Here is an 11,884-nt window from a genome sequence, read left to right as displayed (position 1 = left end):
ATAATAAATATTTGATAAAAGAAAATAAAAATAAAAATTAAAAAAAAATATAGAGTATGAAGAAGTTGTAAATATTTATTCTTTTTCAAATTATAAAAAAAATTAATATTAAAAAATAATATTTTAATAATATAATATTTTTATTTAATTTTTTATTTTATATTTTTCAAAATTTAATAACATAATTTTATTTCAAATTATTTCATTATTATTTATAAATTTTTCACCTCATCTTATTCTTAAAATATTTTTAAAACAGTTTCAAACTCCGATATTATATTGCATCGATCATTTTAAAAAATTGTCTTAAGAAAATAATTTTTTTTATTAATTCGTAAATATAGTAAAAAGCATTACCTTTGCAAAGAAAAAGATAAAGCAACGTACTTTGCTGCTCCTTTTGATTGACAAAAATTATGAGGTAATATGTGATTTGACACATATTTAAATGAATTGACATAATTAAATGAATTGAGTTAAATTTTAAAAGTTTAATCCCTTCAGCGAATCATCGAAATCGGATTGTTCATTTAATAAAATTCAGATTGATATATAATCGAATGTAGATAACTTCTACAATTAAATTTACATAATCGACGCGAATACGAATTTCCACAGGCAGAAAAATAATGATATTAAGGCTGGCAATCGGAGGTGATTTAAGCTGAATTTAATTCTTTATAAATAATAATAAATATTAGGAAGAATGACATTAAGATTAAGTTTAAAATCTGTTGAATATTAAGAACAATTAAATACTTTTTTTTTATAAAAAATAAAAGAAAATATAAATCTTATGTAATAAATTAAAATAAATTATATTGTATGAAAATTTTGAATTAAAATGAACGTAAAAATTTAAAAATTGAATATTTAAAAGTTACACTTAACTTAACATTAAACTGAATCTTGCAACTAAAACAGCCTAATCCTTCTCTCTGAAATTAAAAGCATAATGGGCATATGTCGATGTTCAGTTGCAAACGGCATCAATCTCCTCAAAATCTAAGGAAACATTGAACTCAAAACCCTTGTTGTGGGATTCATCTTAGCAAATGAAGACCTCAATCTTATATGAATAATGGGCTATACAGAATTTAGCAAGAATATTATGCAGACAAAACTCGAATCCATTGCTTAAACATATCATCCCTACTGCAGGATTAGATGTTTCCATTTCACAAGCAGAAAATTTTCAGATAAAACTGTTTTCTCGTTTCTGTACAATACTTGATTAGTGTTTACATCCGGACAACTCCTCATCCTCCCGCGAATACTTTCAGCTCGCCGTCGGATCGGATCGGATCGGATCGGTCCAGTCCAGACCAATCCTACTCAGCTATACCCGAGTACAGACTCATCACATCCGATTTAATTTTCAACTTCATTTCGCCACTTCTTAACCCTGTCCCCAACAGTTCAAGTACATGACTCGGCGGAGAGAATCGTCAGCCTGTCTCCTCCCATCGTCTGCGTCGGAACTCCCCCAAGGCACTTCTAGATCCGACCCGATCATCCCAGATACTGGGCGGGGATCCGACGAGTTGTTCCCAGAGAAGAACTTCTTTCTCCCGAGTTGAAGGGAATTGGCGCCGGATTTCAATTTACACCCCTGGTCTGTGTGGCCTTGCACAACTGCAACGCTCGCCGCCATCCAAACCCGATTTATGTAGTTCATTTTGTCGGATGCTTTTCCCGAACGTTGAAAATGAATTATTATCCGATACTTGGGAGTTCTAGACTGGAGTGAGTTTTGCGGGGAGGAAAGGGCGTGTATTTATAGGGGAGGAGGAGAGAGGAAAAGGAGTGGTTTTATGAAACCGGAAGTGGGTTTTGGGGCGGGAGTAGTTGGCGAGATGATCGAGGTTTTTTTTATTTTTCCTGGACTTTTGTGAGTTTGGAGATAATGCTGGGAGATTTTATTTGTTATTTCTATGGCCACCAAGATTATTGCAAAATCCTTTAAAAATCTTGTGTGATTTATTTATTTTATATGTTGGAATATGATCTGCTGAAAATCGAAAAACACTTTAAAAATAAAACTCAAAAAATTGTATAATTTATTATTTATTTACATATATAAGAAAGCATTTATTTATTTTTTTAAATATTACAGACATAAAAAATATATATAAAAATAATTTATAATTCAACTATGTATCATATCAAATAAAATTATTTTAAATGGCTATGTAAAGTATTTCTATAGCGAGCGTCGAGCGGATAGTTGTGAAAAAAAAAAAAAAACAAAAAAAGGCGCTGATACTCACAACGCTGAGATAAAAGAAAAAGATACTCAACACTGTATCAATCAATAATTGCAGTATGCGTTGTCGTATATAGGAATAGGAGGGGTTATTATTAATTAACCGGTAGATGGGGGAACAGGTGGCGGGCTTATCTTAAAGTACGATCATGACTCATCTCCATCTATCCAATGGGTTCGCTTCAGCATTGGGTCCCACACCCCCACCCACTTCTCACTGTCTTTTTTCAATTTTTAATTGTGCCATGTCCCATTCATAAAGTTGTTTGTCGTATTTTCGTAGGGATAATCTTGTCCTTTTGCATCGATACACAGCTTGTCGCATGTACGAGAGAAACATGTGGGAAGGTGAGGACAGAGGCAGTCCTCCCGATAACATGTATAAGGGTAGGGAATGGGGCATCACGTGGGCCGTGGGGTAGAGCTGATAGATAGATTAGACACCCTCGCACCAAATAAAAGTAAGTAGCAGTGTGAGGACATCTCTCTCTATCTCTCTCTTTCTATCTTCTCTCTAAAGATCCAAAACCCCTGTTTTCGGTTTCGGGGAGGGAGAAGCTACTCTAGCGAGTCTTATCGACCTCAAATATTCAAACTGCGCGTGGGGCCGGTGGCTAGTTCTCATTTGGTGTGGTCGGCGATTGTGGCTTTCCATGTCTAGGTCTCTCTGTCTATGTTCCTGAGAGATAATACAACAACCAATCGATTAACTTTTCGATCGAATCAAACTGCATTTTGCGATCCTTTCCTCGACTTAACCAAGGAATATAGGGCCTGAGCTTCATTGCCCATTTCGTTTTTATTTTACACCCTCTCCTTCCGAACACTACAGTTGTTAAAAAAAAAAAAAAAAATTCTATAAATTACATTTAGATGTTCAATTAAATTGAAATGATAAAATATTTAAATTATTATTATTTTGAGATTTAAAAAAATTGAATTATTTATTATATTTTATATTAAAATTTAAAAAAATTATAATAATAAATTAAGATCAGTTGAGATGAATTTAGAATCCAAATGTATTATAAAATTTTACTTCCCTACTACATATATGGGAAATATTTTGGGATATTATCAAATGGAATATTATGGCAATGTCCGGTGCAAGAATTTGCCTTCCGAAGCCTTAGTAGGGTGACATGGTATGAGGTGAATACTATGCATCAGTTATTATTTATTTTTATACTCTTTATTTATAATTTTTTTTCATAGAGTATGATGATGTTTTATAAGATATAGAATATTGAATAATAAATAATGACTGATGAGAAGAATTTTTCATCCAAAAAACTCAATGAAGTAAAAATCCTCCATATAACCAACTTCTTTACTGGCCATAAAAATTAAATTACATACTCTAGAAAGAAAAAAAGAGAAAAACACTGGCCACGTGGCCTATACTTGAATATTTATATGGGTATTTATAATATTAATTAATATCTCTCTTGTGCCACAAAAAATGGATTCTCCTCCAGTGGGCTTTTGTATATTATTCCCCAAAAGAAAGTTCTCGGTACCTAATCCCCATTATAGTTTAGGAGGTAAGATACTAAAGATCTTCCCCTTTATCCTACCCATTATCACATGTCTCTGTCTTGATTATTAAATTAAGTTTAGCTGAAGATATGCTGGTAGATTTGAGTCCCTCTCTCTCTCTCTGTACTCAAGGCTAAATAAAATTATATTATTACAAGAAAAGAAAAAGGCTACACAAAATTGGAATATTGAATGCCAGCATGCCAAAATGTTAGAAGATCCTGCCCAATTCCTTCAATGGGGATGGGAACAGGGAAGGGGGAATGGGCACTATATTAATAAGTATGCCTCAAAGTTCAGGTGAATTCGAATATTTTACTTTATGTTCTAATCCTCCTCCTGATGCGTAAATTAGACTCTATTTAATAACAGAGCTTTAATTAAAAAGCTTAAGAGCCTCAATGGGTTAATTAAAATAAGGAATTTAGATTCGGTAGGTACTTTAGAAGATTAGTGTATAGTTAGTGGACCAAAAAACAATATCAGGATCATAATCTACATTCCATCAATTCCAATTAATTAACAAATCAAACATGATTATATTAATCTTCTACACATTTTTCCACCTAAGCTGCCTATGCATTTTAGATCACTTTGATATGGTCAACCCAAATAATTAAATGACAACTCTGACCACGTTTCCATCTAGTGTATTATCCATGATCACTAAAAGTGCTCGATGCCAGCAGAGTTGGGTACACATCAGTGGTCACTTTGATGGGAACAAATAATGCCAAGCATACTTTTCATGTATGCATTCTAAATTCTCTTGTTTACAATCTTCTAGTGTTTATCATCAATGTCTACTGAAAACGCCCATATGGAGCCCTCTGAAAATAAGGGGAATGAAGTAAACAGATGGGAGACCATGCTTTGAAGGACAAAAAAGAAAAAAATATAACAAAAGAAAAGAAAAAAAGGGAGTAGCAGTTGGCATGTGAATGTATATAGCATGGGCATCATATGAGAACTGAATCAACACTTCTCTATTCATATATTGGATGAATCCTCAATAACAAGTCCTTAACGAAAAAAACATATCAATATCTGAATGTTCCTTCCTACCATTTTCTGCACCCAAAAAAAAAAAAAAAAAAAAAAATGGAATTGGGAACATCCTACTGATATATTTTACAAATATGTACTGTTTTGAAGTCATAATATTGAGTTGTAGATATAATCGAGCTGATTTCTGGTTTTGTAATACACCAAACATAGTATGAGAGAGTAGTGAATAGGACTCCTTACTGTTTCGAAAAGAGAAGTTCTTACAGTAGATAATGATTCTACGGGATTGAAATTGTAACCCCGACTAGTCATTTTGAAGTACAGACCAGGGTGTAACTTGAACTTTCCTTGAGTGCTATGGACCATCTTGTACTTTTAATTATCGAAGTAAATGAGGGGGGATACCAACCATAAAGGAGGAAGATGATTTGGAAAACAGTGTGGGTGAATAAATGGGGATATGTTTGCATAAAATCAAGGGAAATATATTCAATATTCGACAATTCAATTCTATTTAAAATCCTGCTATCGACAAGTAACATGGACGAGGCCCTCAATAAAGTATTTTAAAAGAAATACAATTTTACTCACATCTATGACAACTTCTGACAGCTCCTGTTGCTTGCCTCTACCTCCACTTGGAAAAACAAAAAAACGTCCACAAAACATGAGGAAACAACAGTACTTTACTTTGAATCCACCCCTTCAACCTGCTGCCGGGCAAGGTATCTTTCCCTCCGTTCTTTCTACAAACAATAGACACAGAGGGCAGACTGTAAGATTTATGGAAACAAAAATCATAAAAGGCTAGTCAGACTCAAACCCATAATTATTTATTGCCTCACCCATTCATCTATAACAAGTCCTTCCCCAACAATTCGAGGACCTGTGTCTTCTGGGGGTTTCTTGCGTGCTTCAACTGCAGCCTCAGACTCAGCCAACTGCCGCTTAAGCTTTTCCAGGGCCTTAAGCAAAGGATGTATGAAGTTATTGAATCATTGTGAATGTTTTTAATTATTAGGATTGACAATGGAAGCGCACCCATAAAATAAGAGCAGCCACATGACAGAAAATACATTTCAATCTTACTTACAGGGCTAGGACGATCCGGGTCAAGGAAAACTACCCGCAAAACTTGCTCAACAGCTGTGTGATCCCTTTGCTCATCAAACTGCATGTGTCATACATCACATTTTCTTCAACATCTAAATAATTTGGTGATTAAAAGGGGAAAAATGAAGCATTGCTGCATAGTGGTCTCAATATCTAATAAGGAAAAAAGAACACAGGTGTTGTTCTAACTATGCTTTTCAGAATAAACAGGCAAGTCCAGTTTACAAAAGAATCCATTCAACATAAAAGTTTACTCGATCCTTAAATATTTATACATTTCTATATATATCATGCAGATTGTTGGATGTAAGGTTATATGAGACAGACGATAATAACTAGAATAATCCCAATATAATCTGTACTATGTAAACACACATGGCAGCACACGTATTACAACTCAAGTGACAAACGACTTTTTTCATTTCTAGCACGGTGCAAAGTGTGGTTCTAGAATGCTATTGTAGATGTTTGCAAATGAATTTCTGCGCAGCAATATCATTCTACAAAAGAGGAAAAACAATTAGGGAAAACATTGACAATGCAAATGAATTCGGATTAGCGTGAACATTTTGTAAAATAAGTTGAGGTATCTTAAGAATAACATGAAGAAGTCACAAACTATAAAATCCAAGGTAAAATACAGGTCATAGACATGCATGAAGCTCCTAATTTTACTTCATCCCTACTTATCAAAAAATTTAGTGCAGCCCTAACATACAAAACCCACATAGGTATCAAAAGAAAACCTATTCAAACAATTTCCATGTTACCAAATTTTCAAAAATTTAACATTTTTTTTATCGCCTCTACTCAACAAACAGCAAGTGTAGTTCTAGCGACCTAGCAATACAATTATACAACGATGACTAATATAATAATACAAAAACAATTAAGTCAGGAACAAGATCAAGACATTCCACATAAGTGTACATACCAAGTAGACATGATAAGTTGAGAGTAAATTAAAATGAACAGCAAATAGAAGGGCCAGCAAGATATACCAGTTCTGGTACATAGTCCATTTCACCTTTCACCTTCAAGCTCATGATTTTGAACTTAACCTTGCTCTTGGGATCTATCGATTTCTCATTGTTCTCAGGAGGCTCAACAAACTTAAAAACTGTCACTCAGGTAAAAAAAAATTCAGAAGAGGAACTTAATATAAACAAACACAGCATATTTTTCATTAATGCAGCAAGAAAGTACCAAATGCCAGGAGAAAGAGGAGGAAGGGGGCGGGGGGGAATGAGGAAGAGAACAAGAGAGCTGAATCACCTGTTGCAATTATACTTTCACCAGGAGCAAGTACACCACCTGGAGGACGCATATAACAACTCTTTGGTGCAGTTGTTTGGAACTAAAACAACCAAGGTCATTAGATTGTCCTGTCCTAGTGGTAACAGAAATTCTGACAAATATGTCTAGAATAATAATAAAAGAGAGAAGGAAAAAATAAGCGATCTGCAATAATGCTTCTTCTTCTTCTTCTTTCTTTTTTTCATCTTATAGTGAAGTCGAGCATTGCTATACAACAGCCAAAGCTTTCACAACATATATAGGCAAATTTGTGATAACCAACATATAAACGCTTTGTGGAAAAAAAAAGACTACTTATCATGGACTGGTATCAAAATGATTTTCCTAATTCTAACCTTGACTTTTTCAGAGACATCGCACTGAACTTTTGCAAATCTTTCTATACAAATCTCATCAAATTAATGGAAGATATTAGAACTATCGACCCTTAAAAATGGTAATAGAAGATATTGGAACAATCAACCCTTAAAAATGGTAAATTATTTGTTTATTATGACTTAACATACAGACAAATTTTTTCACACAGAGCTCCAATGTGATAGGTACTGGTCAAAGACTGAATTGACAAACTAGTCACAGCTAAAAGCCAGGTTCTAGAACATGTTGAAGTAATCATGGGTATAGATGACACTTAAGAAAAAAAAAAATCATAGGTATAGATGACTGTGCAACACACGCAAGTACTTACAGGAAAAAAGTGAAGGCAATGAAGAAACAACCAAAATAAATAATACAATTATACATGCCTTGAAAGCTACATGAGACTTGCAGGTGTTTTTAATCCCAACGGCGCTCTTGACCTGCTTTCCAGGTTCATCTTCATGCGTAATTGAATTGAATGAATCAGTAGTGAACGTCATGAATGCCGCAATTAAAAAAAATATATTAATCGAAACAATTCTGTTATCAACTTCATGAATGCCCCGAGCCCTGATGGATTAACAAGAGAATCATGATTGGCTGAGCCAAGTTACTCCAAAAAGAACAATTTGAGCCGCAAATTAAAAAATGATTATTTGTCTAAAACAATTCCAATTATTGTATGTACTTAAACTTTTACTTGTATAGTTTTCTGCTAAAATTCAAATTTTGAAATTCAAAATTTTATAATTTTCAGCATATCAATAACTGATACATGAATAAGTAAGTTTTTCTAAATTACATTTAACATTTTTTTTTCATACAAACTACCAAACCACCCAATGTAACTCTAAAAAAACAAAAACAAAGAACCTCTCTTCTAGAAACCAAACTAAGACGATCCAGATCAGCAAGTGCCAAATAAATCAAAATTTCATTCTTTTTCATGTTTTATGCATATGATTGAAACCTAATTCGACAATTAAGCGATGTATAACTCAATCAACTCTCTCAGAAATACAAACAAATTCCTTGTACACGCTGTACACACAACAAAGAATTTCAGCTCCTTGAGATTCTTTGAAGCAGACCCAGATTTGGAATTAGCAAAAGAAATCAGTTTAGCTTCACAAATGGACAAATCATTAAACTTACTAAGAAGGTAAATAACTGAAGAGAAAAAATAGTCTTACAGGGAAAGAAGAGCTTGTTGGGTGGATCAAGCCGGAGCCTCCTCCGGGAAGGAAGCAGAGACTTGGCCATAGACGAAATGGCATTCGAAGAATGCAGGCTCGAACTTTCAACTGCTTGATGAATATGACTCTGACCAGAAACCGAAGCAGAGGCAGAAGAAGAAGAAGAAGAAGCAATGCTCGTGTGCCAAAACGGAATTTTACAAAGACTCCAAACCTTCACATCAACAACTGATTTCTCACTATCAACGGCCATTTCTACAAGATGAAATCCGACCCACCACAAACTGGCTTTGGGTCTCTGCCGGAGCTGCTTCTTGCAAAGATAAATTTTGTTCTAGTTTGACCTTGAGCTTGAGACACAGATTTGCTTTTGATGTGAACGCTCATTAATATATGGCGGAAAATGGCATTACAGCAGTGTTTGTTTTCGTTTTCTGATATGGCGTTGGTTAAATTTTACTCTCAGATGGTTTGGTTATTCGGGAGCTGTTTGGACAGTGAATGGGATGGAGGAAAGGTGAGAAGAAAGATAAAAATACAATAAAATATTATTTTTTAATAATATTATTATTTTATAATTTAAAAAAATTAAATTATTTAATATATTTTATATAACAATATAAAAAAATATAATAACTAAATAAGATGATATAAAAAGCGATCTTCATTGTTATCGGAGATTTTCAGCCATACAAGAGATGCTTTTTGGTTGGGCGGGCATGCCATTGCTCGGATCTTAAAGTTTGGGACTTTCCTCTATTTAATTGGTCTGTTTGAGATCCGATAAATCTGAGACCAGAGAGATAAGATTTTATTTTTCGTTTTTTTCTTTTTTTTTTTTTTTTTTTTTTTTAATTTGAAGGATTGTAACGTTTGTTTTTGCTGTGTTGGTTTAGGTCTCCATTCTCTTATATTGTTTGCTCCTTTCATTTTTTTAAAGGATTGGATATTGATGTAGATCCCATTATTAGCTAAGTTCCTAGTGTTAAATTTGATCTGTACCCTACGTTAGACATGGATGCTTGATGTTGGATATCTTTCGTAGAAGAGAGAGCAGCTGCACAAGAATGCAAGAGCATTGACCATTTTCATTTTTACGTTGAAGCAACAATAATACTCTCTCCCAATTTTCGAAAACTCAAAATCATGATGATAAAGTGTGATAGATTGAAAACGTTATTTCACGAAAGAAGCAATATATCGTTGCAAAAAGTAGATGGAGTGACAATATGTGACACGATCTATATGAATTTGATACAAGCATAATATGAGATTAACGGGTTTGAATTTGATATAAATGGGTTCGGGTCAAAATAGGTTGATCTGTTAAGACACAATTAATAAACGGGTCAATAACGGGTCAACTTGATTAACTTGAAATTAACCCACAATAATCTGTTTAAATTTTATTTTAAAATTACAATTTTATTATTATTGAGTTGTAATATCGGTATTTCTCAATATGTTTTTATTGTAGAGATTGTAATTCGGAACCTATGCTTATATTGTTTATTGTTGGATTTGTAATATTGGTTTTATTATAAATTAAAATCTAAAAAATATTGATATTTTTTGTTAGTAGGTACCTAGTCTTATTGTTTTTTTGGATATTGTGGCTAATAATAAATATATGTTTTAATTTTTATATGAAATTATGTTAATCGGGTCAAATGAGTTATGCGAGTTAGTTCAATCCATTTACATGAAACGGGTTGAAATACATGTAAATGGGTTGAAATAAGTTGTGTTGTGTTGATCCATTTCTAATTAATTATTAAACGGATTAAAATGAGTGATACGACATAATCTGTTATTTAAATGAGTCATGTTAGAGTTTGAACGTTTGATCTATTTAACTTAACGTGTCGTGTTCAAATTGACCCATATAATCGAATATTCATGGCTAGATATGATACGTACACGACTCGTGAACAAGAACTACCGCCCCTCATGCAATAGGTATTATTGAAACAATTCTGCTTCAGGTACTCGTCGTTGGGTACCTTTTGCAGAATCGGTTGAGCCGATATTATTTAAAAAAAAAAATCAATTTTAGACAAAAATCAAACCCATCTCACCTAGTGCCGAACTCATTCCGTAGTAGAATTGTTTGCATCTCAACTAACCCATCTGCGCTAGAAGAAACTGCAAGAACTTGTCGTCTTCATGCCGTCGACTGAGCATTGGCCATCAACTTGATCCTCTTCGTGCCATCGAACCCATATGAGCATTGACCATCAACTTGTTGTCTTGAAACTGTGCTAGAAGAAACTGCGAGAACTTATCGACCGAGAAATTTGGGTTTGAAAGCTGAAGGTTCAATCACATTCTCAAGGGATAAATTGGTCATTGAGGAATCTGGGTCTTCAGAAGGTGTATCATCAACTTTGGCATATAGAAGCAACTGTTTGAGAATATTCATCCAAAGCAATGCCCATAGATTGAACTGCCTCCTTGAGACAATGTTTAAGCTAGGGCTGAGTACCGACCGTTTTGGAGTCAGAGGGCCCAACCTCTGACTCCAACTCTGACTTTGTTGAAGGTCGAATCCGACCTCCGACTCCTAGACGTATAGAATCCGCTCCGACTCCGACTCCAATTTGTCGGAGCGGAGTCGGAGCGGATTCGGATTTTTTGATTTTTTTTTTGTCTTTTTTAACTTCATATTTGACCCACTTCTTTTAAAAAAAAAAATTGTGGTCTTTCAAATTTTAATTTTCTCAACATTACAATCTAAACTAATTAAACTTTTGATTATAACAAAAAAATACAACTAGATAAAACAAGTAACATACTAAATAATACACTAATATACTTGATATATATATATATATATATATTAAATCTCTAATCTCTTATACTTGATATATATATATATATATATAAATATTAGTAATACACTAATAGTATTAGTATATTAGTATTAGTATTAATATTAGTTATACTAGTAGTTATATTAGTTATACTAATAGTTATATTGGTATTAGTTATTATTAATACTATATATAGTTATAGTGATTAGTATAACTATATTAGTATTAGTTATAGTGATTTAGTATAACTATATTAGTATAAGTTATAGTGA

At 33.3% G+C, this 11,884-nt stretch overlaps 1 protein-coding gene across 3 annotated transcripts; it reads right to left on the bottom strand.

Moving 5' to 3' along the window:
* Positions 1-4,309: 4,309 nt before the first annotated feature.
* Positions 4,310-9,285, bottom strand: LOC121250400 (vesicle-associated protein 4-2-like). 3 transcript variants are annotated; one of them, XR_005937777.1, is made up of 8 exons: positions 8,797-9,285; positions 7,990-8,060; positions 7,202-7,283; positions 6,928-7,046; positions 5,907-5,984; positions 5,659-5,778; positions 5,405-5,559; positions 4,310-4,635 (listed from the first exon to the last, which is right to left on the bottom strand). XR_005937777.1 is itself a non-coding variant. In XM_041149528.1 (7 exons), the coding sequence occupies exons 1-7, from the start codon at positions 9,050-9,052 to the stop codon at positions 5,500-5,502; spliced, it is 786 nt and encodes a 261-aa protein (XP_041005462.1). In that variant the 5' UTR covers positions 9,053-9,285; the 3' UTR covers positions 5,259-5,499. The 3 variants fall into 3 exon arrangements, 1 of the variants encoding a protein (XP_041005462.1); XR_005937778.1 differs by lacking the exon at positions 4,310-4,635 and adding an exon at positions 4,772-4,876; XM_041149528.1 differs by lacking the exon at positions 4,310-4,635 and having other exon boundaries at positions 5,259-5,559.
* Positions 9,286-11,884: the final 2,599 nt, after the last annotated feature.

This window comes from Juglans microcarpa x Juglans regia, chromosome 2D, assembly GCF_004785595.1.
Source record: "Juglans microcarpa x Juglans regia isolate MS1-56 chromosome 2D, Jm3101_v1.0, whole genome shotgun sequence".
In the NCBI taxonomy this organism is placed as follows: domain Eukaryota; kingdom Viridiplantae; phylum Streptophyta; class Magnoliopsida; order Fagales; family Juglandaceae; genus Juglans; species Juglans microcarpa x Juglans regia.
The sequence above is the reverse complement of the archived record's forward strand: the minus strand, read 5'-3'. Positions and strand labels throughout refer to the sequence as shown.

Excerpts from the sequence above, each read along its gene's own strand:
- LOC121250400 (XM_041149528.1), bottom strand. The coding sequence starts at position 9,052 with ATGGCCGTTGATAGTGAGAAATCAGTTGTTGATGTGAAGGTTTGGAGT. Across the intron at positions 8,061-8,796 it reads CAACAAGCTCTTCTTTCCCT|ATGAACCTGGAAAGCAGGTC; the intron begins GTAAGACTATTT and ends TTACGCATGAAG. Across the intron at positions 5,560-5,658 it reads GACTTGTTATAGATGAATGG|AAAGAACGGAGGGAAAGATA; the intron begins GTGAGGCAATAA and ends TATTGTTTGTAG.